The sequence below is a fragment of the Garra rufa genome, chromosome 9, assembly GCF_049309525.1.
Source record: "Garra rufa chromosome 9, GarRuf1.0, whole genome shotgun sequence".
Classification (NCBI taxonomy): domain Eukaryota; kingdom Metazoa; phylum Chordata; class Actinopteri; order Cypriniformes; family Cyprinidae; genus Garra; species Garra rufa.
The window spans coordinates 39,489,921-39,515,139 of NC_133369.1; the positions used below are offsets into that span (position 1 = coordinate 39,489,921).

The window sequence follows — 25,219 nt, forward strand, 5'->3', positions numbered from 1 at the left end:
AACATTATTTTAGTGATGTTTAATTTTTTTTCTGGAAAACTACCAAAATAAAATAATAATAATAATTCATACTATTATTTATTTATTTATTTACAATACAACACATGAGGGCCAGTAAAAGATGACAAATACTATTTGTTTAATCAGGTTTTACTCGCATCCAATATTAATTTTCACGTTTTCTATACCATTCTCTTAGGTTAATTTCACTTTAACTGAAGAAACAACTCTTGAGGATTTACTGGCTTTGGAGCTGCACCGATATGAAGATGTGGTGCACAGTACAGTTGGGAGAGCAGTCAAAGAGATGTCCACTGAGAAGGTACAGTCACTAACTGTACAGTATCTTTATCACAAGACTCTTTACTGTGATACATTTCTGGAAATAAGCGTAATGATTTATTCATTTATTTCAAAGGTTTTGACTGAAATTAGCCAGATGTGGGCGCAGATGGAATTTTCTTATGAAGAGCATTACCGCACCGCTACACCAATGCTCAAATGCAGTGATGAACTCATAGAGAGTCTGGAGAACAGTCAGGTATAAACATTTTTTAAATGTTCCTCAGTGAAAAAAAAACTAAACATAAATGTTAGACTGATAGCATGTTCACTTTGCTTATCAGAAAATGTTAACAAGCTGTTGCCTGGCAAAATAAGCTTGGTGTGGCCAGGGTCTTTATCTCGTTCTCTAAGACCGTCCCACTATGCCGAGAGAACGATCTTTCATTGTCAGCCGCCTGTATTCACACGTCAGATTTATAGAGACCACACATCGCTGGCTTTGTTATCACGCTGTATGTGTAGGGGCCAAAATCTAGCCAAACACATCAGTGTTGACAATAAGTCTGCCGTCTGTGCGAAACCGGCCCCCTTACACCCACATGTCTGAAAACATTACAGACAACAGAAGGGGACTAACACAACATGGACACAAAAACAACATGAGCACATCGCGCTGAGTTCACCAAAACTCAAATACTTTTTCATATTACTTTTTGCAACTAGAGCAAAAAGTAGTGTTATTTTACTGTTATTTTCATGTTTTAAAGGATTAGTTCACTTCCACATTAAAAATTTCCTGATAATTTACTCACCCCCCTGTCATCCAAGATGTTCATGTCTTTCTTTCTTTCTTCAGTCAAACTGTTCTACAGGATTCCAGCTGAGGAATAAAGGTCTTATCTAGTGAAACGATCAGTCATTAATTCAAATGTAGACTTTTTAACCACAAACGCTGTGTACTTTGGTTCAAAAAGGTAGGGTAGGGTGAAAAACTCCATCTCATTTTCTCCTCTAACTTCAAAATCATCTGACATTGTTGTTTTACCTTCTTATGATTTGCAAGCTGATATCTCAAAATTTACTTTATTCAAATTTATATCTTGAAATTGTTTATACAGTATATCAAAATTAACTTTTTTTTCTCAGAATTACAAGTTTATATCTCGATATTGTGACTTTTTTCCTCAGAATTGCAAGTTTATAGAGAGGGTGCTTGGGTTTATATCCCAAAATTGTGATTTTTTTTTTCTCAGAATTGTGTGTTTATATCTTAAAACTGTGACCTTTTTTCTCAGAATTGCGAGTTTATACCTCAAAATTGTGACTCTTTTTCCTCAGAATTGCAAGTTTATACCTCAAAATTGTGACTCTTTTTCCTCAGAATTGCAAGTTTATACCTCAAAATTGTGACTCTTTTTTCAAAGTTGTGCGTTTATCTTGAAATTGTGACTTTTTCTCAGAATTGCCAGTTTATATCTCGAAATTGACTTTTTGCTCAAAATTACGAGTTTATACAGTATCTCAAAGTTGACTTTTTTCTCAGAATTGCAAATTTATACTGTATCTGAAAATTGTGACATTTTTCTCAGAAAAAGTAGTGTTATTTTACTGTTATTTTCATGTTTTAAAGGATTAGCTCACATCCACATTAAAAATTTCCTGATAATTTACTCACCCCCATGTCATCCAAGATGTTCATGTCTTTCTTTCTTTCTTCAGTCAAAGGGTTCTACACGATTCAAGCTGGGGAATAAAGGTCTTATCTAGTGAAACGATCAGTCATTAATTCAAATGTAGACCACAATTTTAACCACAAATGCTGTGTACTTTGGTTCAAAAAGATAGGGTAGGGTGAAAAACTCCATCTTATTTTCTCCTCTAACTTCAAAATCATCAAACATTGTTGTTTTTCCCTTCTTTTAAAGAGCGTTTGACTTCAATCTATGCGCATTTTTTACAAGATGATCATTTGAAGTTAAAAAGTATATACGTTTTTATTTTTTTAGAAAATGACTGAACGTTTCGTTAGATAAGACCCTTATTCCTCGGCTGGGATTGTGTAGAGCCCTTTGAAGTGCATTGATGTCCACTATAAGGATAAAACTCCTGGAATGTTTTCCTCAAAAACCTTTATTTCATTTCCACTGAAGAAAGAAAGACATGGCCAATTTAGGTTTATAGATCATAAATGATAACTTTAAGAAACTGTGAAAGAAACTGTTCAACCTGGTGGCTACTGACTCTGTTTATGCATCTCTCTCAGGTGCAGCTGCAAGTGTTGCTGCACAGTAAGCAGGCGGCGTTCTTCCACGGGCAGGTGTTGGAGCTACAGGCCCAGCTGACTCGAGCTGACTCCGTGCTGTTGCTGTGGCTGGAGGTGCAGAGGACTTGGGCTCACCTGGAGAGCATCTTCATGGGCTCCGAAGACATTCTCCACCAACTACCGGAGGAGGCACATCAGTTCAGCTCCATTGACTCTGACTTTAAGGTATGCTTAAATTCATCTTATATGCATTGAGTGCTGCATGCAGAGTTTAAGGTTAAAGCACATGATTTCTCTAAATGTTTGTTCAACTTAGAAGAGATTCTGAAGCATTAGTATTAGCGATGCACCGAAATGAAAATTCTTGGCCGAAGACGAACAAAATTACACAGTGGGACGAAGGCCGATTACCGTACACATTTTTCACCCATGTATTTTGCCAGTTTTTTCACCATTGAATAAATTAAATAGCCAATATCTGCCTTTTACAGTTTTGTCTTGCTTTTCAAAGAAAAAAAATCAATTACAAAACAACAATTTAAAAATATTTATTTAACACTGATACTTTTTAACATTCTAGTAGACATTATAGTCTACCAACAAAGCACAATTTAACTTAAAATTAATAAGTTAGTAAAACAATATTCTTTGGCCATTTTAAGACCCCCTTCTTGAATCAGGCATGTGTTTTTAATGTACAAATAAATGCAGCCTTGCTGAGCAAAGGAGAATGTTATAATAAATGTATTAATAGAGCTGTTGTAATGATTGCTATCATTATTTTTGTGTTATTTGTTATTGTAGAAAATAGAATGTATTTGTTTTTACAGAACAACAGTAAAATTACAACACTAACATTTATGAATTTTGACTTTTATTTTGGCGGAAACCCACAAGAAGCCCTCAGTACTACTTTTTGCTGACAGCAGCAGATTTATGAATGATTCTCATCACAAAGATTTTCCTTGAGCTTTGGACTTTGAACCCTGGCTAAGGAGCTTGTGCAGTGCTGTCAGAATAAAGTCAATTTGTGCGTATATTAGACAACATAACGTTTATTTACTAATGGTTTAAGGTCATTTCATGATTTCAGTCATCATACAGTAATCAACAACAATCAACCCATTTCTCTTCTCATCGAAGACATGCGATGCAATACTAAACGGTCTCTCGCTGTCGGTGCTTGTAATGATTTTTGAGCCTTTCTCGGACAGTTTTAAATGTTTCCACACTGACAACATTTTTGCTGCATTTGATCGCGTGACGCCATTTTTTCGATATATTTTATTTGGCCTTTTTGCTTATTTATTTTGCTATTTTCGGCCGAATAATTTTGGTTGCTGAACATTCGGTGTATCACTAATAAGTATATGGGTCAGCATTTTTTAGTTAAGCTCATTTGAAGATGTTAAGATGTGGAAATATTTCAAATAAAACATTAAATGTAGTACATAAGACCAAGATATTTTTTTTTCTGTACAGATTATTAAATTATTGTTATAAATATAGTATGTCAGATCATGATACAGTACCATTTTTTAATTACTGGTTATTATTAGTACTACAAGTAAAATTTAATTAATTATTAAAAATATATTCAATTTATATTGCATAGCATGTGTGTATGGTTAGTATATACAGTTGAGGTCAAAAGTTTACTTTAAATGTTAATTATTTTACCAAGATAAGAGAGATCATACAAAATGCATGTTGTTTTTTTATTTAGTACTGACCTCAATAAGATATTTCACATAAAAGACGTTTACATATAGTCCACAAGAGAAAATAATAGTTTATTTATCTTAATTTATAAAAATTACCCTGTTCAAAAGTTTAAGTAACTTGAATTTAATATTGTGTTGTTACCTGAATGATCCACAGCAGTGATTTTTCATTTGTTTAGTGAAAGTTGTTAGGTTTTGTTTTTTTTTTTAGTATTTTTGTGTATTTTAACCCTTTTCAACAATGACTGTATGATTTTGAGATCCATCTTTTCACTCTGAGGACAACTGAGTGATCGTTTGAAACCGTTTGAAAACCGTTTGAAAAGTTGTCCTCAGTGTGGATCTCAAAATCATTCTCAAATCAGGATCATTGCTTGAAAGAATTCAAATACACAAAAATCCTGAAAAAACAACGAATTTGTGGGACTTGTGGGAAAGATTTTTCTGAAGAACAGCGGGCAGTTTAAAATGTTCAGGACAAACAAGGGACTCATGAACAACTATCACTAAGCAAAACACACAAAAAAAAAAAATACAGCTGTGTATTTTAAAAGTAAACTTGTCAAAGTTACAAATTACAATAAAGTTCATTCAAGTTCAGTGCGCTTATTATGTATGTGCATGTTTATAAATTGTTGTAAAAAATCTGCCAAGTATGCAAATACATGTATATATTTACTTCTGCATGTTGATGTGTGAAGGACCTTATGTTCAAAAGTGGCAAAACGAAAAACGTCATTGCTGCCACCAACAAGCCCAATATTCTACCGATGCTTGAAGATCTGCAAAGAAGGTCTGTGAAATTTTAAGTTCAGCCTTTTTAAGAATTCTTTTTATGAACTTTGCATGGTTACACTTGTCTCGAGAGATGCATAGATTGTTGATTTCCTGTTATCCATTCTAGACTGGCTGTATGTGAGAAGGCACTAGCCAAATACCTGGAGACTAAGCGAATGGCTTTCCCACGATTCTATTTCCTGTCTTCAGCAGACTTACTGGACATTCTTTCTAAGGGCAGACAGCCCCGACAGGTAATAGTTAGCATGTAAATTTAACTTCATGTAACTTCATATAACAGTCCTGTTAGAATTAGTTTGAAAGTTTAATTAGTTTCAGATTTCTCTAATTATACAGCTCATTTCAGTATTACAGTAATCCATAAACAGGTCAACTATAAAGTATGCAGCCTTTCCTGGTATTTGCAATAATGGTGACCGAGATTCACAGAAATATGTTTCCATTGTACCGTATTTCCTCATGTTTCTTCTCATTTGCATACAGTAACCTTTATCTCCATGATTAAACTTTTTTTTTTATCATCACGGTGATAATTCCAAGGGCAGTGCTTCACTGTGAAATATCATTACGATTAAAAAAAAATGAAAGTTCTACACTTGGATTGATTCTGACCCTGGCCACCTCCTTCTTTGAGCTGATCCTCCCACATATGTGCAGGTTTTCTCCTGAACCGTTCAACCAGAACATGGTCAAAGTGCTCCATCTTGTTCTCATTGTACCTGGGTTATAATAAGAATTGCAAATACATCCACAATCATATCATTATCTACGGATATGCCCGTACTTCACCATACGTAACTGTGCAGATTGATTCATTTATACACAGAGGTACTGTGTACAGTATATTGTTCTGTGAAAATACTGCTTTATGGTTCATTGCTTTTTAGGTTACGTGTCACCTGGGTAAGCTGTTTGACAGTATGACTGATCTGGAGTTTTCTGACGAGGAGGGGGAAAAGGCCACAGCAGCAGTGGGAATGTTCAGCAGAGACAGAGAATATGTTCCATTCTATTCGCAGTGTGACTGCGTTGGACCGGTAAAACCCACATTCAAATCAAATAGGCATCTATAATTAAATCAAACTCAAATAATAAAGTTGTAACTTTTTAAAAAAAGGCAAACTTTAAAAAATATATTAACAAAATATTTCACTGAATATAAATATAGATTTGATTTTAAAATATAAAATGTTGATTATTTATTTATTAAATACAATAAAATATTTTAAATAAAAATGCATTTTTAATTAAATATGTGACCCTGGACCACAAAACCAGTGATAAGGTTAAATTTGACAAAACTGAGATTTATACATCATATGAAAGCTCAATAAATAAGCTTTCTATTGATGTATGGTTTGTTAGGATAGGACAATATTTGGCCGAGATACATCTATTTGAAATCAGAAATCTGAGGATGCAAAAAAATCAAAAAGACTGAGAAAATCACCTTTAAAGTTGTCCAAATTAGGTTCTTAACAATGCATATTACTAATCAAAAATTACATTTTGATATGTTTACAGTAGGAATTTTACAAAAAATCTTCATGGAACATGAACTTTACTTAATTTCTTAATGATTTTTGGCATAAAAGAAAAATCAAAAATTTTGACCCATGCAATGTATTTTTGGCTATTGCTACAAATATACCCCAGCGACTTAAGACTGGTTTTGTGGTCCAGGGTCACATATGGGTTTGATTAAAACTGCATATACAGGTGCATTTCAATAAATTAGAATGTCGTGGGAAAGTTAATTTATTTCAGTAATTCAATTCAAATTGTGATAACTTGTATTAAATAAATTCAATGCACACATATTGAAGTAGTTTAACCCTTTGGTTCTTTTAATTGTGATGATTTGGCTCACATTTAACAAAAACCCAACGATTCACTATCTCAACAAATTAGAATATGTCATAAGACCAATGATAAAAAATGTTATTTAGTAAATTCTTGGCCTTCTGGAAAGTATGTTTATTTACTGTATATGTAATCAATACTTGGTAGGGGCACCTTTCTTTGATTACTGCCTCAATTCGGTGTGGTATGGAGGTGATCAGTCTGTGGCACTGCTGAGGTGGTATGGAAGCCCAGGTTCTTCTTTGACAGTGGCCTTTTTTAGTAAATGGGTGCAGTGACTTTGTTTTTCAAAAACCGCAGTGGACCAACACCAGGTGATAACATTGCACCCCAAATCATCACAGACTGTGGAAACTTAACACTGGACTTCAAGTAACTTGGGCTATGAGCTTCTCCACTCTTCCTCCAGACTCTAAGACCTTCGTTACTGTAGCCAAATTGCGTGACACGTCTGTGTGTGGTGGCTCTTGATGCCTTGACCCCAGCCTCAGTCCATTCCTTGTTCCAAATTCTTGAATTGATTTAGCTTGACAAGCCTCTCAAGGCTGCTGTTCTCTCGGTTGGTTGTGCATCTTTTTCTTCCACACTTTTCCCTTCCACTCAACGCTCTGTTAACATGCTTGGATGCAGCACTCTGTAAACAGCCAGCTTCTTTGGCAATGAATGTTTGTGGCTTACCCTCCTTGTAAAGGGTGTCAATGATTGTCTTCTGGACAACTGTCAGATCAGCAGTCTTCCCCATGATTGTGTAACCTAGTGAACCAAACTGAGAGAGCATTTTGAAGGCTCAGGAAACTTTTGCAGGTCTTTTAAGGTTGATTAGCTGATTGGCATGTCACCATATTCTAATTTGTTGAGATAGTAAATTGTTTTTTGTTTTTTTATATAAATGTGAACCAAAGACCTAAACTACTTCAGTCTGTGTGCACTGAATTTATTTAATAAACAAGTTTCACAATTTAAGTTGAATTACTGAAATAAATAAACTTTTCCACAACATTCTAATTAATTGAGATGCACCTGTACACCAGTCACATTCTGAAATACACATACAGATAGAAATAACTTTAATGTAAAAATTAGGATATCCCAGCATTAACAAAACATGGCATTGCATAGGTCATTTTATATATATTTTATAAATAGTTGGCCTTTATGTAAGAGTAACCTGCCAATGTTACTGTACGATTATTTCTTATGGAATGAGCTGTTTCCTGTCAGGTTGAGCTCTGGTTGAACAGTCTGGAGGATGTAATGAGGGAGGGAATGAGGAGGCACATAGCCGAGGCTGTGTACGAGGAGCGTTCGCGGGAACACTGGGTCTTGGAACTGCCGGCTCAGGTGGTTCTCACTGCTTCTCAGATATGGTGGTCTGCTGACATGAATCGGGCATTTGAGCGGCTGGCCGAGGGTTTTGAGACGGCGCTCAGAGACTACAACAAGAAACAGGTCAGTCGGTCATTTGTACACTTGCACACTTTTTTTTGCACATTCATAATTGTGAATTAACTGAATGAGTGACACAAAGTAGATTCATGTTCTTTTTCAGCGCTGCTCTGACTTCTTTAGTAAGTTCTTTTTAGTGATTCAAAAACATACAGCACAACCAGTGTAGTCCAGTTCACAAACGAATGTCTCTTATGTGCCAGTTCTTTTTAGTGAATCAAAGACATTCCGGACAACTAGTGAAGTACGATTCATGAAAATAGACTCTTAGGAGCCAATACTTCTTTATGTAATCAAATACATTGCAATTCCTTTTAGTTAATCACAGACACCACACAACCTGTGTACTGCGATTCATGAACAAATTACTCTTATGGGCCAGTTCTTTTTAGTGACTCAAAAACATACAGCACAACCAGCGTAGTATGGTTCACAGACAAATGACTCTTATGAGCATGTTCTTTTTAGTGAATCAGAGTCATACCACACAATCCAAAACATACAGCTCAAACAGTTTAGAGTGGTCCATGAACAAATGACTCTTATAAGACGTCTTTTGGTGAATCAAAAAGATACAGTTTGCAAACAAATGACTCTTATGAGTGGGTTCTTTTTAATGAATGAAAAACATACAGTGCAACTTATGTAGTCTGGTTCACAAATAAATGACTCTTATGAGCCAGTTCGTTTTAGTGAAATAAAGTCATACCATAGAGTGGTTCATGAACAAATGATTCTAATAAGATGTTTTTGGTGAGTAAAAAACATACAGGGCAACCAATATAGTCCAGTTTGCGAACAAATGACTCTTATGAGTTGGTTCGTTTTAGTGAATGAAAAACATACAGTGCAACTTGTGTGGTCTGGTTTACAAATAAATTCTTATGAGTGAACTCTTATGAGTTATTTTTAGTGAATCAAAGTCATACCATTGTGTGGTTCATGAACGAATGACTCTTTTTGATGACCTTTTTTGGTGAATCAAAAACATGCACGGCAGCCATTGTAATGTGGTTCACAAACAAATGACTCTTATGAGCCAGTTCTTTTTAGTGAGTCAAAGTCATACCACCCAACCTGTGTACTATCATTCATGAACAAATTATTCTTATAGGCCATTTTTTTTTTGTGATTCAGAAACATACAGTACAAACAGTGTAGTCTGGTTCACAAACAAATGACTCCTATGAGACATTTCTTTTTAATGAATCAAAAACTTCACAAGCACAAAAGTTTAGTTTGGTTCATGAACAAAGAACTCTTATCAGACATTTTTCGGTGAATCAAAAACAAAAAGGCAACCATTGTAGTCTGGTTCACAAATAAATGACTTTTATGACCTGGTTCTTTTTAGTGAATCAAAGACATGCCTCACAACCTGTGTAATATGATTCATGGACAAATTACTCTTCTAGGCCAGTTCTTTTTAGTGAATCAAAACCATACTGCACAAACAGTTTTGTGTGATTCATGAACAAATGACTCTTATAAGAGCTTTTTAGTAAAACAGAAATGTACAGGGCAAGCATTGCAGTCTGGTTCACAAACAAATGACTCTTATGAGCCATTTCTTTTTAGTGAATCAAAAACATACAGCATAAACCGTGTGGTTCATAAGACCATTTTTATTGAATCAGAAACATATATGGCAACCATTGTAGTCCGGTTTGCAAACAAATGACTCTTATGAGCTGGTTCTTTTTAGTGAATGAAAAACATAGTGTAGCTCATGTCGTCTGGTTCACAAACAAATGACTCTTATGAGCTATTTTTAGTGAATCAGAAACATATCAAACAACCACTGTAGTGCGATTTACAAACAAATGATTCTTATGAGCCCCTATTTTAGTGAATCAAAAACATGCCTTGTGTGGTCCATTTTAGGAACAAATTAATCAAGACACTTTATTTTTAAACAGGACATTTACAGTATTGCAGATCCTTAAAGTCACTAGTGGGTCATTCCCTGTCAAATCATCCAACCATATTTCAAAAACATCCTTGGCTAAGTAAAGGGTCTATGTACAAGAGGAGAAAGCACTAGGGTCATTCCATGTCAACTCAACCAAAGGTCCCCGGCTCAAATCTTTGATTTTGCTAATATTTATTGTGAAGAAAGATAGATATGTATAGTGATGAAAGCCAAAATATTAAATGTCATGGATGAATATTTACTGAGTAATCCACTATTTTGTAAAGGGGGTCAAAATGGCAATTTTCACCTGAGATTCAGAGCGAAAAATTACTTCAGAATGATGGCAGCATCAGTTTTATTTTTACACAGAGTATCTAACAGGGCATTAAGATATTGTTAATACTTCTTCAGTTACAAGCATGCAAACTTTGGAGAAAAACTAGAAAAGTGCTATTTCCCCTTTTTTGAATGGTCACCATTGGCATATAATGCAACAAAGATTGCTAAAGTCAACAGATTTTACTCACAGACAGAAACATAACATTATGATGCTGCTATATTTCTAAAGTCATTTTTAACCACCTGTAATTTAGATCTAACTCTCAGGTGAAAATTGCCTTTTTGACCCCCCTCTAAAAATAGTGCATTACTCAGTAAATATTCATCCATGACATTTAATATTTCGGATTTCATTACTTTACATGTCTATCTTTCTTTAGAAAAAAATATTAGCAAAATCAGAAATTTAAGCTGGGGACTTTTGGTTGAGTCTGAAGTATGAAGGAGGTGATGATGAAGCCGTCAAAAACACACTCCTGCTTCCTCATTGTAAGTATGATGAAGTGAATAGTGCTGATCCGTGTAGACTGCCACAAGCACGTCCATATCGCCCCTGCAGCGTCAGGATCTGTCATCAAGCGCAGGGAAGGTTAGCATGTCCTTGGCCGGCGTTTGAATAATCTGCCTCTTTCCCTTCAAGCCCCTGATTGGAGTCGCTGTCAGACAGCATGGGGTGATAAATGCAGTACAACCTAAGCTGCTTTTACACCAAATACAGGCAGGAAGATTACATCTCATTTGCCTGTCTGTGACAGGGATCCACGGTATCGCCTCTTAACCCCCCCCTCCCCAACTCACACACACACACACACACACACACACACATATATGGCCCAGCACTCTCATTCATTGTCACACACACACCAGCTGGCCGCTCTTATTCATAGTCAAATAGTCTTACACAGTCGCAGTTCCCCCCAACATTGATAAATGAGCTCTGTGCTTATTTGGCCTCCCAACTGGAATATATGACCTTGCTCCATAAACGTGGGGGGATTTCTCTGATGAACACATGACCCTGAGCCCCTGTCAGCGCAGTTATTACCATCCACTTCTCTCTGGCATGTAAATTGATATAATTACTGTAAGCAGAGGCCACAAAGCTCACTGTATGCTCTCACAAGCCATCATTGTGCCCTCTGAAACTCTAAAATATCTGCCTTGCATCTCCAGATTGCCCAGCTAAACTCCTTGATAAACATGTTATTGGGGGAACTGAACCCGGGTGACAGGCAGAAGATCATGACCCTGTGCACCATAGATGTTCACGCCAGAGATGTGGTCTCCAAACTCATCGCTCAGAAGGTTGGGTCATGTTTACTGTGCTTCGTAAATAATGATCATGTCGACTAAAGGATGCTCTGTTTCCTTGTTTTAAATCATTTAGTGGTGTTTGGCTCTCTTAGTTCCTCAGTCATTATTTTAATGGGCTTTAAATTGACAAGCGGTAATTGATTAATTAATTGAGTTGGGAGCATTTAGACTCTTTTATTTTTTTCTCTGCTGGAATGTCTTTTTTAGAGTTGTTTGTGACCGTTTTTATCCAGGTGAGCAGTGCTCAGGCGTTTGCTTGGGTTTCTCAGCTCCGCCACAGCTGGGATGAGGAGCAGAACCACTGCTTCATCAACATCTGCGATGCTCAGTTTCGTTATTCCTATGAATATCTGGGCAACACACCTCGTCTGGTCATTACACCTCTCACAGACAGGTAACTTAACAGCTAATGGTCTCTAACCCATTTAAAGGATTAGTTCACTTCCAGACTAAAAATTCCTGATAATTTACTAACCCCTGTGTCATCCAAGATGCTCATGCCTTTCTTTCTTCAGTTGAAAAAAAAATAGGATTTTTCTCCTTAAAGTGGACTTCAATGGTGGGTTGAAGGACCAAATTACAGTTTCAATGCAGCTTCAAAGGGCTCTACTCGATCCCAGCCGAGGAATAAGGGTCTTGTCTAGCGAAACGACTGGCCGTTTTCTAAAAAAAAAAACCCACTTGTCTCAAGTTTATACACTTGTCTTGCACTAGCACTGCGATGCGTGTCTTCATGCATTGCGTAATCATGTTGGAAAGGTCACGTGTCTTTAGTTTTTCATCTGTGTACTTTGGTTCAAAAAGGTAGGGTAGGGCGAAAAACCATTTCATTTTCTCCCCCAACTTTAAAATCTTGTAATTTTCTAATGGGCATTTGACTTTCTTTGCACGTTTGCTTTGTAAACACTGGGTTGGAACTTCCGCCTACGTCACGCGTGGCCTTTCCAACTATGTAATGCATGACGTTGAGCTATTACAAGATAAACATTTGTGGTTAAAACATAATAATATATATATATATATATATATATATATATATATTTTTTTTTTATTATTTATTTATTTATTTTGAAAATGACATTGTTTCACTAGATAAGACCCTAATTCCTCGGCTAAGATTGAAGCTGCATTGAAACTGCAATTTGGACCATCAGTCCATTGGTTCCTATTGAAGTCCACTATATGGGGAAAAATCCTGGAATGTTTTCCTTAAAAAACCTTAATTTTATTTTGACTGAAGAAAGACAGACATTAACATCTTGGATGACATGGGGGTGAGTAAATTATTAAAAGTTTTTATTCTGGAAGTGAACTAATCCCTTAATCTCAAATTGTTTCATAAATGAAAACATCTAAATGATGTGTCATTAGTAACTCTTTGAAATAATAATTACTTTTTGACATTTTAATGAAAAAGTGTGTGTTTTATGGTCAGTAACAATTGTGAACGGTGGGATAATGTGTATACTGAACTAAACAAAGAAAGTTAATACAAGACACCTTAAAGATCATTTTTACCAAATACCAAAAATTGTTGTCATATCTTTATGTTAACATACTTTGCTAGTCTTTTGTTTAAGAGCTTTGATGCAGCCGCCATCATGGTGCAAACAGGAAGTTAAATGCCCTGGTCATGTGACAATTTGCACTAACCATGTGATGCTGCTCATATTTAATTGAGACCCTTTATTGTATTGCTTTATTCTATTGCTTTATTATAACATTATAACACTTTATAATGTTTATGTAATACTTCATAATATTTTTAGTTGATAAGCCATTAACAAACAGATCAGCAGTTTATGTACATTCAAATATGCATATATGAAAATGCATTTCTTTAACTTTTTTTTTTTATTTAAAACTTTACCGTACCTTCAACTTTTGTTTTGGTTCTTTTTTTAAATTACCTTTATGTAGACTTTATTGTATTAACTTTGTCTTAGATTAATGAAAAGACATTATGTAAATATGATTACATTTTATAAACGAAAAATATGCATATAATCATAATTGTTTTTTAAGCAAATTGCATTCCTCAGCATCGTAATTTGAATGTAATCTCAAAAAACATTAGATGACATTTTTGAGTTATAAAGACTTAAATGGTAAGTTCTGTCATGAAACTAGTTGACCCAGGCTGATGGGTTGTTAACACAAACTTATGATATTCACAGCATTAAACTGCTTGGCACAAGATGATTGGTTCATGTTGCATTAACATGGCTTTAAATGGCTGGTTAGCATTTCGCAGCATGCTTTCAGAGTTACTCTGAAACCATCCACCTCCCCAGCTCCACCTGTACAGATCTGCTAAGGGTTATTATATATGCTATTTGTGCAGCAGCAGTACAGTGTGTCTTAAATGCTCACAACACCATATCGGTGTATGTATTAGCAGTACTAAATTCCTTAATTTGCCCTGCAGCAGCAGCAGCAGCAATAATATACAACAACAGCCATAACCAACGGCAGCAGCAATTCAGCAGCATAGCAGATCTATAATATGAATAGAACTACTGTTTTGCATCATATATAATGTAATATTGTCTGTTATTGTTATTAACGAGCCTTAACCCCTTAATTGTCACCGTCCCACCTGTGGGACGCTTGGCGCTCTTTTTTCCGTTGTCCTTTTTTTCTATCAAATGTTTTAGTAACCATCATAAACTATATATCAATTGAAAGCTTAGAAGCTCAAGAATCATAATGTGAAAACCATTTTGAAATCGGACATGCTTTACCATGGAAATGGTACTTTAAAATCGTTTGGCGGTCTCCTCCCCCTAGCGGTGTCATATTACAAAATGCATTGCAGTCTTTTAGAATCACAACTTTTTACAATCTTGTCGAAAAACATATCATTGGAAAGGTCCGAGTCTCAGGATTGCATATTTGGTGGTTATTTTGTGATTGAATGAAAATTTTCTGAAAAATTTAGACATTTGGATGGCACCCGGTGGCTGTTTGTGGTATAACGCCCTAAACAAACTTTTACAGGAACCTTAATTTTTTTTTAATATCAACTTCAGATTTGGAACAGAACTTATTTAGATGTGAGGCTTCAATTTGATATCAAATTTAGGATAAAACCTGTTATGTAAAATATGTATTTTATATAAAATATAATAAAAATTGCACAGTGCATTTTGTTTACAGTAAATTTAAACTTCTATAATTTGTTGATACTTTATTTTTTGGAAAAAACTTCTGCAATAATCTGAGACCAATTTAAAAAGAGACCAACCTTAGATGTGTATTCCAAAGTGTTCATGAATTACAACAATTGAAGTTTGGATAGTGCACTTTTATGCCTATTTTTAAAAATGGGGGTGACAGTTAAGGGGTTAAAGGATTAGTTCAATTCCAGAACAAAAATATACAGATAATATACTCACCCTCTTGTCTTCCAAGATGTTCATGTTTATCTTTCTTCAGTCATAAAGAAATTACGTTTTTTGAAGATAACATTTCAGAATTTCTCTCTATATAATGGATATGTATGGTGCCCCGAGTTTGAACTTCCAAAATGCAGTTTAAAAGCAGCTTCAAATGGCTCTAAAAGATCCCAGCTGAGGAAAAAGTATAGCGAAACGATCAATTATTTTTGAAACAAATTGACAATTTATATACTTTTTAAAGTATAAGTAAAGTATATGAGTTTTCGTCTTCAACTTCAAAATCGTCCTACACCGCTGTTTTACCTTTTATTTTTTGTTAAGGGCATTTGTTCTTATTTGAATGTTCACTTTGTAAACACTGCAGCGATGTAGGACGATTTTGAAGTTGGGGAAGAAAAACGAGATAGGAGTTTTTCAACGTACCCTTAGTGTATTGACCCGTATCACACAGACTATGCATCGCAGAGACGAGACCAGACAAGCATTTGAGGTTAAAAAGTATATAAATTGTCAATTTGGTTAGGAAAATAACCGATTGTTTTGCTAGATAACACCCTTCTTCCTCAGCTGGGATCTTTTAGAGTCCTTTAAAGCTGCATTTAAACTACATTTTGGAAGTTCAAACTTGGGAGCACAATACATATCCATTTTATTTGATCCATTTTAGAAATCCTGAAATGTTTTCCTCAAAAAACACAATTTCTTTAAGACTAAAGAGAGAAAGACATGAACAAATTGGATGACAAGGGGGTGAGTACATTATCTGTAATTTTTTATTCTGAAAGTGAACTAATCCTTTAACGTAACCGTTTTTGTTCAATGCTTGGGTCTGCTGTTTTTAATTGCAGATGCTATATAACACTAACTCAGTCACTACACTTGACTATGAGCGGTGCTCCAGCGGGTCCGGCTGGCACAGGAAAGACTGAAACCACTAAAGACCTGGGCAGAGCTCTTGGCGTCATGGTGTACGTCTTCAACTGCTCTGAGCAGATGGACTATAAGGTAGACATACCAGCAGAAATGGGACTTGGCAACCTCAGGACAATTATAAGTGTGTTCTCCGTTCAGATGAGCTCCTAATGCGTATAATTACTTTGCCAAATAAGATTCTGCTTCTTAATTGAAAGAAATCAATGACTGATTGTTTGAAACTTTATCACAGTTGACTGATGTTTTGGAAGTTCTTCTCCTTAACTACTGTTGGTTTAGTTCTGTTAAGTCTTTAACAGAGGACACATGGAAGTGTTTCCCCTGACTTGTTTTATTGTTCAGTCCATAGGGAACATTTTCAAGGGTCTGGCACAAACTGGAGCTTGGGGCTGCTTTGATGAGTTTAACCGGATAGCTGTGGAAGTGCTGTCAGTGGTGGCAGTGCAGGTGAAGACCATACAGGATGCCATTCGTAACAAGAGGAAGAGGTAAGGGGTTTTCATTTTTAGATATTTTGAATGGTTAATATGAAATATTTAGGCATGTTTTAACCATTGCCCCCGTGCAGGTTTTTGTTCCTAGAGGAAGAGATTAGCTTGAAGCCCTCTGTTGGGATCTTCATCACAATGAACCCTGGATATGCTGGACGAACAGAGCTGCCGGAGAACCTCAAAGCTCTTTTCAGGTACAGCCTGATGCAAAATAATAGATTTTTATTTTAAGAATGTTTATTTCATTTTGTTGTATTTTATTTTGTTTTGTTTAATTTATTTAATTACATTTTATTTGATTGTGTTGTATTTTACTTTTTGTTTTATTTTGTTTGAATTTTTGTTTTATTTTAGTTTTTTTATTTCATTTTGTTTTATTTTGTTTTATTTTTTTATTTTTTTATTTCATTTTTATTTATTTTGTTTCATTTTGTTGTATTTTATGTTATTTTGTTTAATTTATTTAATTACATTTTATTTCATTGTATTGTATTTTACTTTTTGTTTTATTTTGTTTGAATTTGTTTTATTTTAGTTTTTTTTATTTTATGTTGTTTTATTTTATTTGTTTATTTTCTATTTCATTTTGTTTTATTTTATTTATTTTTTATTTCATTTAGTTTTATTTATTTTGTTGTATTTATTTTATTTCATTGTATTGTATTTTGCTTTATTTTTGTTTTGTTCTATTGTATTGTATTTTTTATATTTTTATGTTATTTTGTTTTAATTTGTTTTGTTTTATTTTAAGTGGTTTTATTTTCTTTCTTTCTTTAGTTTTATTTCATTTTTGTGTTTTGCTTTATTTTGTTTTGTTTTATTGTGTTTATTTTTAGTTTTCTTTTAGTTTGTTTTCTTTTATTTCATTTTGTTTAATTTTTTATGTTATGCTGTTTTATTTATTTTGTTTTGCTTGATTTTGTTTCATTGTATATTTTATTTTTATTGTATTGTATTTTTATTTTATGTTGTTTTATTTTATGTAATTTTGTTTGGTTTTCTTTTAGTTTGTTTTATTTTATGTTGTTGTATTTTATTTAATTTCGTTTTATTTAGTTTAGTTTATTTTTGTTTAGTTTTATTGTATATAGGGCTGCAACTAACGATTATTTTAATAATCGATTAATCTGTCGATTATTTTTTCGATTAATCGATGAATCGGATAAAAAAAGGGATTTACAACCCTTTATTCAAAAACAGAACTAAAATCTTTAGAAAGTGCACGAACATGTTGCTCCTTGAACTGTTATAATAATAATAATAAAATAAAAATGGACTAACACAAAAAACATACACATGTATGCTTTACATCTGCCAAATATATAGACTAAATAAACTAAAATTACTATCCGTCAAGACAGCGGCTTGCTGTGGTGTACATGCTGCATTTCCCATCAAGAAGCCTCTCAAATTAAATTCCTCAGTGCGCATTAAAAAAGTCATGTGACTTTGCACGCTGGAACGGGATAACTTGACTAACTTTCTGCTACATTCATTCTGCCATGGCGGTGTTTAGTGTCCTGCCATCAGCAGCGACCAGCTGGAAGAGTACCGCATTCAAATGCACGCAAAACTGGCCTCAAAGCCCCAGCAAAAGTAATTACCATGAATGTGTCAAGGCAAAAATTAAGAAAATATTCGAATTACTTATTAATAAACTAGTATTTTCTGATTCAGTGTTGCAAAGATGAAATTGATGATCCTGCCATCTGCTCATTAATGCCTAATGCATCTTTATGGATTAGCTAATGAAAGAGTTTTGTTTTCGATTTTAATTATTTCGTTTTATAGTAAAATAATAATTTAAAGCTTTCTATAGATATTGTGTTTGTGAGGCAATTACCTGGGTTTCGGTTAATTATTGTGAAGCGCTCCTGTTTAAACCAAAGATATCAAGCGTATTCTGTTTGTTTTCTTTAAGAGCACATTTTGTTGATACTGTTAGTACACACAAACTAAGGTAGACCCTTTACAGTTCCGGCCCGGGTGGTAAATTACTCTTACCTTTATGCATGAGCAAAAAAGAAATTCCACATTGCACTGGCGTCTCCATGTCCTGCAAAGCGCGCTTCTCTCCGCACAAACTTTGGAATTATCTTGATTGAATGATTAAACTAATATTGTGATATGTTTTAAGTTTTTTATATCAATGGATTTTAATTTAAATCGCGATGAATTAAGCAGGCTTTTGATCTGTCTGCCGCTGTTTGCTAGGTATAACTTTAAAAAACAAAAACTTGAATTTAACAAACAAAAAGTGTTCCAAATATATCTCTAAATTAACTTTATAAACTAAAGGAACGAAAATAAATGTAATCACTTTGCTATTAAAAACAGCAGCTGTGTAATGAGGAAGAGAAAGAGAAAAAAAGACAGTCGGACTGGAAATTCAGTCGGCCAAAAATTGATGAGCTGTCGGACATTTTTACAAGGAATGTTTGTTTAATAGCCTATTTAATACTCTAAGGCTACTTTCTTAATTAAATACATTATTTCTTTGATTTATGTTAGCGTTTTTAGGCTGCTTGTTCGCTGACTGAAGTGTAGGCTATATATAAAAAAAACAACGTGCCACCGTCACAGCCCTATTCAAAACTGAGACGATTTCACCTCAGCAGAGCTCCTCTTTCTCCTTACGGTTGTGGTATGTTTTCGACACATTATACAGACAGACAGTGTTACAAAAACTATAGAAGTAGTTTTCTCCATCTCCACTATCCAACGACCCGTACAGCAGCTGTTTTGCGATCGAGCATTGGCTGCTGTGAAAGTACGCTAGCCATAGTAGGCTTAAATGTCAAACATGTTTGATATAAATCGGGGCAGCATATATATATAATGTAGAAACGGTACTTTATGCTCAAATGTTCCAGTTTTGCGCATAAGTTAAATTCGCATTTTTGGATGGAAACACAGCTTATGAGGTGCCGAACTCTGCTGGCATCAGTGCGGGAGAGAGACCGAATGTGTCCACTCCGCTCTGCGCTCAATTTTTTTTTTAAATATATATAATAACAACCAAATGTCTCTGCGTCGCGCGACACAACGAATCGATTATGAAATTCGTTGCCAACGCTTTTAGTAATCGATTTTTATCGATTTTATCGATTCGTTGTTGCAGCCCTAATTGTATACTTTATTTTGTTATTTTGTTTAAGATTTATTTTATATCATTTTAGTCTGTTTGATTTATTTTATTTTATTTCATTTTGTTTTAATTTATTTCTTTTTGTTTTAGTTTGTTTTATTTTTTGTTTTTATATTTTATTTTAAATGAGATTTTATTTAGTTTTAATTTATTTATTTTTTCTTTAAATTGCTTTGTTTTGTTGTATTTTATTTAGTTTTATTTAGTTTCATTTATTTAATTTATTATGTTTTGTTTTTTGTTTACTTTAAGTTTTATTGTTTATTTTATTTTAGCTTAGTTCATTTTATTTTATTTTGTTTGAGTTTAGTTTAGTTTGTTTTATTTAATGTTGCTTTATGTACTTTTATTGTATTTTTTATTTTGTTTTCTTTGTTTTATTTTATTTTATTTTGTTTCATTTATTTTAATTTATTTTTTTATTTTGTTTCATTGTATATTTTATTTTTATTGGATTGTAGTTTATTTTATTTTATGTAATTTTATTTTGTTATGCCCACCAAGGCTGCATTTATTTGATTCAATCAGAAGTACGGTGTAACGGCCAGTGCTGGTTCGACGAGACGGGAGTCGTATTCAAATAGTAGATACTTTTAATTGTGAATTTCAAGAAGGAAAAACAGGAGATTACCACACACGTAACACATCAACATCAAATGACCGACAAAGGACTCAACTCAAGACAGACTTATAAAGGCAAACTAATCAAGACACACAGGTGATACAGATAATGACTAAAGGACTAAACCAAATGAACACAAACTGACGGGGGAAGACTGAGGGAGAAACCAAATCACAACAGTGCAAAACAAAGGCAAAAGACACGAAACATAAGGAGACATGTGACATTATCTCCCCCTCCCGGTAGGCGCGTCTCGCGCCGTGATAGAAACACCGGGGAGGGGGGGCGGGCGCCCTGGAGGCCTTTACGGGGCAGGACCTTGCTGGGTTGGGAAGGCCTCCAGGGCGGAACAGGAAGCCATGGCGGGTCAGGCGGCCACGGCCGGACAGGCAGTTCGAGTGGCCATGGCGGGTCAGGCGGCCACGGCCGGACAGGCAGTTCGGGTGGCCATGGTGGGTCAGGAGGCCATGGCCGGACAGGCAGTTCAGGTGGCCATGGTGGGTCAGGAGGCCATGGCCGGACAGGCAGTTCAGGTGGCCATGGTGGGGCAGCCCCCGTGGCCTTGGCCTCAGTCCTCGGCCCGGCCACGTTGGCTAGGGGTATATAGCGCCCCCCCAAAATTTTCTTTGGGGAATTCAGGGGTTTGGCAGGACCGTTTGACAGAGTGGGCTCTGTAAGGCTGGACAGGACCAGCGGAGGCTCTGGAAGGCTGGGCTGGGCCAGCGGAGGCTCTGGAAGGCTGGGCTGGGCCAGCGGAGGCTCTGGAAGGCTGGGCTGGGCCAGCGGAGGCTCTGGACAGCTGGACGGGACCAGCGAAGGCTCTGGAAGGCTGGACGGGACCAGCTGAGACTCTGGAGGACTGGACGTAACCAGTGAAGGTTCTGGACAGCTGGACGGGACCAGCGAAGGCTCTGGAAGGCTGGACGGGACCAGCTGAGACTCTGGAGGACTGGACGTAACCAGTGAAGGTTCTGGACAGCTGGACGGGACCAGCGAAGGCTCTGGAAGGCTGGATTGCACCAGCGGAGACTCTGGACGGCGCTCTTGAGGAGCGGGCTCTGGGCGGCGCTCTTGAGGAGCGGGCTCTGGGCGGCGCTCTTGAGGAGCGGGCTCTGGGCGGCGCTCTTGAGGAGCGGGCTCTGGAGGACTGGATGACCCCAGCGGAGACTCTGGAAGAGCAGGCTCTGGCGGCGCAGTCGCTGGAGGGCGCTCTGGCGGCGCAGTCGCTGGAGGGCTGGGCGGAACCAGCGGAGATTCAGAAGAGAGGATTGGGGCCGTGAACTCCATAGGGAGAGCCATATCCATAATGTCAATTGCACCCCTCTTGGCCGGAGACTCAGGAACATCGGCCATCTTGGCCGGGAAAACAGGAACATCGGCCATCTTGGCCGGGAAGACAGGAACATCGGCCATCTTGGCCGGGAAGACAGGAACATCGGCAATCCTGGCCGGGAACTCAAGAACATCGGCCATCTTGGCCGGGAACTCAGGAACATCAGCCATCTTGGCCTGGGACTCAGGCTTGGCGGCCATCTTGGCCAGGGACTCAGGCTTGGCGGCCATCTTGGCCAGGGACTCAGGAACAACGGCCATCTTGGCCAGGGATTCAGGCTTGACGGCCTTCTTGGCCGGGAACTCAGGAATTGTGGCCACCTTGACAGGAATAACAGGAACATCGGCCATCCTGGCCGGGAAAACAGGAACATCGGCCATCTTGGCCGGAATATCAGGAACATCGGCCATCCTGGCCGGGAAATCAGGAACTGTGGCCATCTTGGCCGGGGAATCAGGAACTGTGGCCATCTTGACAGGAATAACAGGAACATCGGCCATCCTGGCCAGGAAAACAGGCACATCGGCCATCTTGGCCGGGAAATCGGGAATTGCGGTCATTTCGACCGGGAAATCAGGTACTTCGGCCATCTTGGCCGGGGAATTAGGAACTGCGGCCGTCTTGACCGTGAAATCAGGAACTGTGGCCATCTTGATAGGAATAACAGGAACATCGGCCATCCTGGCCGGGAAAACAGGCACATCGGCCATCTTGGCCGGGAAATCAGGAATTGCGGTCATTTAGACCGGGAAATCAGGTACTTCGGCCATCTTGGCCGGGGAATTAGGAACTGCGGCCATCTCGGCCGGGAAATCAGGAACTGTGGCCGTCTTGACCGTGAAATCAGGAACTGTGGCCATCTTGACAGGAATAACAGGAACATCGGCCATCCTGGCCGGGAAATCAGGAATTATGGCCATCTCGGGGTTCCTCGGGGTTGGCAGGTGGCCGGAGCCATTGGTGAGGTATGTGGGGGGTCCAGGCGAGGAGTGAGCCGGTGAGACGTGCTGGGTTTCGGAGGGGGCTGGATGTGGAAACTTACAATCACTCTTTATTTCTTTAACCTCGATACTAGAGCCATTTAAATAAAGAGTGAGGTTAATTAGTTCAATCAAGGAGAAATCACATATGGGGGAGTTGCATCGGATTGTCTCCCCATCCAGTCCCAACCGAAACACAACAGCAAGAGAGACGTCGGGCCACCTCACCCGATGGGAGAGCTCAAGGAACTCCTCCACATACCTCTCCAATGTCCGCCCACTCTGCCGTAGCCCCCATAGCCTGTCCTCAGCCTCAGACATCTTTAATTGGTCGGTCATTCTGTAACGGCCAGTGCTGGTTCGACGAGACGGGAGTCGTATTCAAATAATAGATACTTTTAATTGTGAATTTCAAGAAGGAAAAACAGGAGATTACCACACACGTAACACATCAACATCAAATGACCGACAAAGGACTCAACTCAAGACAGACTTATAAAGGCAAACTAATCAAGACACACAGGTGATACAGATAATGACTAAACAAGGACTAAACCAAATGAACACAAACTGACGGGGGAAGACTGAGGGAGAAACCAAATCACAACAGTGCAAAACAAAGGCAAAAGACACGAAACATAAGGAGACATGTGACATACGGAGAAAATAGTAATATTGTAAACTATGATTAAAAATTAAAACTAATAACTCTTTCAACTATTTTAACTATATTATATTTACACACACACAATCTGCAACATACTAAACAATCTAAACGCATAACTAATGTTTTTTATTGGAATGTTAATATAATTATCACTTAATGTTATAATTATGGACAACTAAAGGATTACTTTGAGCAACTGTGTTTGCAAGGAATTTAAATCAGAGTAAAACGGGCTAAAATGAATTAATATAACATTACAAACAGAGTAAAAGTCTCAATTTAAGCAGTTTGAATCAGCTGGGCAAGAAATAGTGAAATAGAGTTTGTTTAATGTGACATGTTGTGTGAAACAGTGATGTCCTCTCATTAAACACTGTATCAACAGCGTATATAGGAGTTCATAAATGTGTTTTGCAGGCCATGTGCAATGGTGGTTCCAGACATGGAGCTGATCTGTGAGATCATGCTGATGTCTGAAGGATTTCAGAGAGCTCAGGCTCTGGGCAACAAGTTCATCACCCTCTACAGACTCTGCAAGGAGCTGCTCTCTAAACAGGTACGCTTAGTTGTAAAGGTGCAGAACAGGAAAATCACTTGTCCTGTTTATGCCTGCTTTTAAACTACATGTATTCTCTGTTGTAGGACCATTATGACTGGGGTTTGCGTGCTGTCAAACCTGTCTTGGTGGTTGCTGGAACTCTCAAAAGAGCAGATCGCACTAGGCCAGAAGATCAGGTGATGAAAATGTGTTTATTGCGCTTGACATTCAGCTCTAAAGATAAAGCAGCCTTGTGTTTTGACACTTCCTGTTACATCATAGGTTTTGATGCAGGCTTTGAGAGATTTCAACATGCCAAAGATCGTTTCAGAAGACGTTCCGGTGTTCCTGGGTCTGATTAGAGATTTGTTCCCTGGTTTGGAGGTGGAAAGGCGGACTGATGCAGAGTTTGAGCGGATAGTCCGTCAGACGAGTCTAGAGTTAAAGCTTCAACCTGAGGACACATTCATTCTGAAAGTTAGAAAATCATCCTTTTTTTTTAGCTTTAAGTTATCAGATTCTTTCTTAACCTCTTATTTTATTGTTGTTTTAATGAAGGTTGTTCAGCTCGAGGAGCTTCTCTCTGTTCATCACTCAGTGTTTGTGGTTGGTGATGCTGGGACTGGAAAAAGCCAGGTACACACTCCATGTGAATAACGAGCTTTTACCTTTTTTTCCCATCTGTCCACTTTCCATGATGTTTTGAATAAATCCAAATTCACTAATTACTTGTATTCTGCAAATATCTCTGTAATCGATTGTGATATTTTGTCTGATGATCAACTGTCATGCAGAAATGGGACAATTTAACTGACAGTTTTGTGGACAGATATTTTAGTGTTTAGTTATATTTTCATATTAAATTTGGAAATTATAACAATAAAATGTATAGTATGATCCCCTTCTTAAGGCTTGTAAACACATTGCACTAAGTGAATTACATGAATGATGTTTTAAATATTTACAAAAATGTGTTTTTTAATCTTTTTAGTCACAATGATGTCTTTTTCAACTCAGCAACCTGAATATTAGCTGACAATTGCAGCACAGTGTTCGTTATTTATTTATTTAGATCACTAGCAATATATTTATTATAATTTATTGCATTTATTAATGTATTTGTGCTTCAGTTTTATAGGAACTCAACATTAATTAATTA

The 25,219-nt window shown here is 36.9% G+C and overlaps 1 protein-coding gene across 1 annotated transcript in view; it reads left to right on the top strand.

The window, feature by feature from the left end:
• Positions 1-25,219, top strand: part of LOC141342353 (dynein axonemal heavy chain 11-like) — a 260,969-nt gene that overhangs the window by 19,588 nt on the left and 216,162 nt on the right. The window contains exons 24-39 of the mRNA XM_073846791.1: positions 200-322; positions 419-541; positions 2,549-2,773; positions 4,974-5,065; positions 5,177-5,303; positions 5,958-6,107; positions 8,155-8,382; positions 11,807-11,938; positions 12,181-12,341; positions 16,197-16,353; positions 16,624-16,769; positions 16,850-16,966; positions 23,940-24,078; positions 24,165-24,257; positions 24,343-24,537; positions 24,619-24,696. Coding sequence (XP_073702892.1) covers positions 200-322; positions 419-541; positions 2,549-2,773; positions 4,974-5,065; positions 5,177-5,303; positions 5,958-6,107; positions 8,155-8,382; positions 11,807-11,938; positions 12,181-12,341; positions 16,197-16,353; positions 16,624-16,769; positions 16,850-16,966; positions 23,940-24,078; positions 24,165-24,257; positions 24,343-24,537; positions 24,619-24,696 — 2,286 coding nt within the window. The remainder of the gene's footprint in view (positions 1-199; positions 323-418; positions 542-2,548; positions 2,774-4,973; positions 5,066-5,176; positions 5,304-5,957; positions 6,108-8,154; positions 8,383-11,806; positions 11,939-12,180; positions 12,342-16,196; positions 16,354-16,623; positions 16,770-16,849; positions 16,967-23,939; positions 24,079-24,164; positions 24,258-24,342; positions 24,538-24,618; positions 24,697-25,219) is intronic.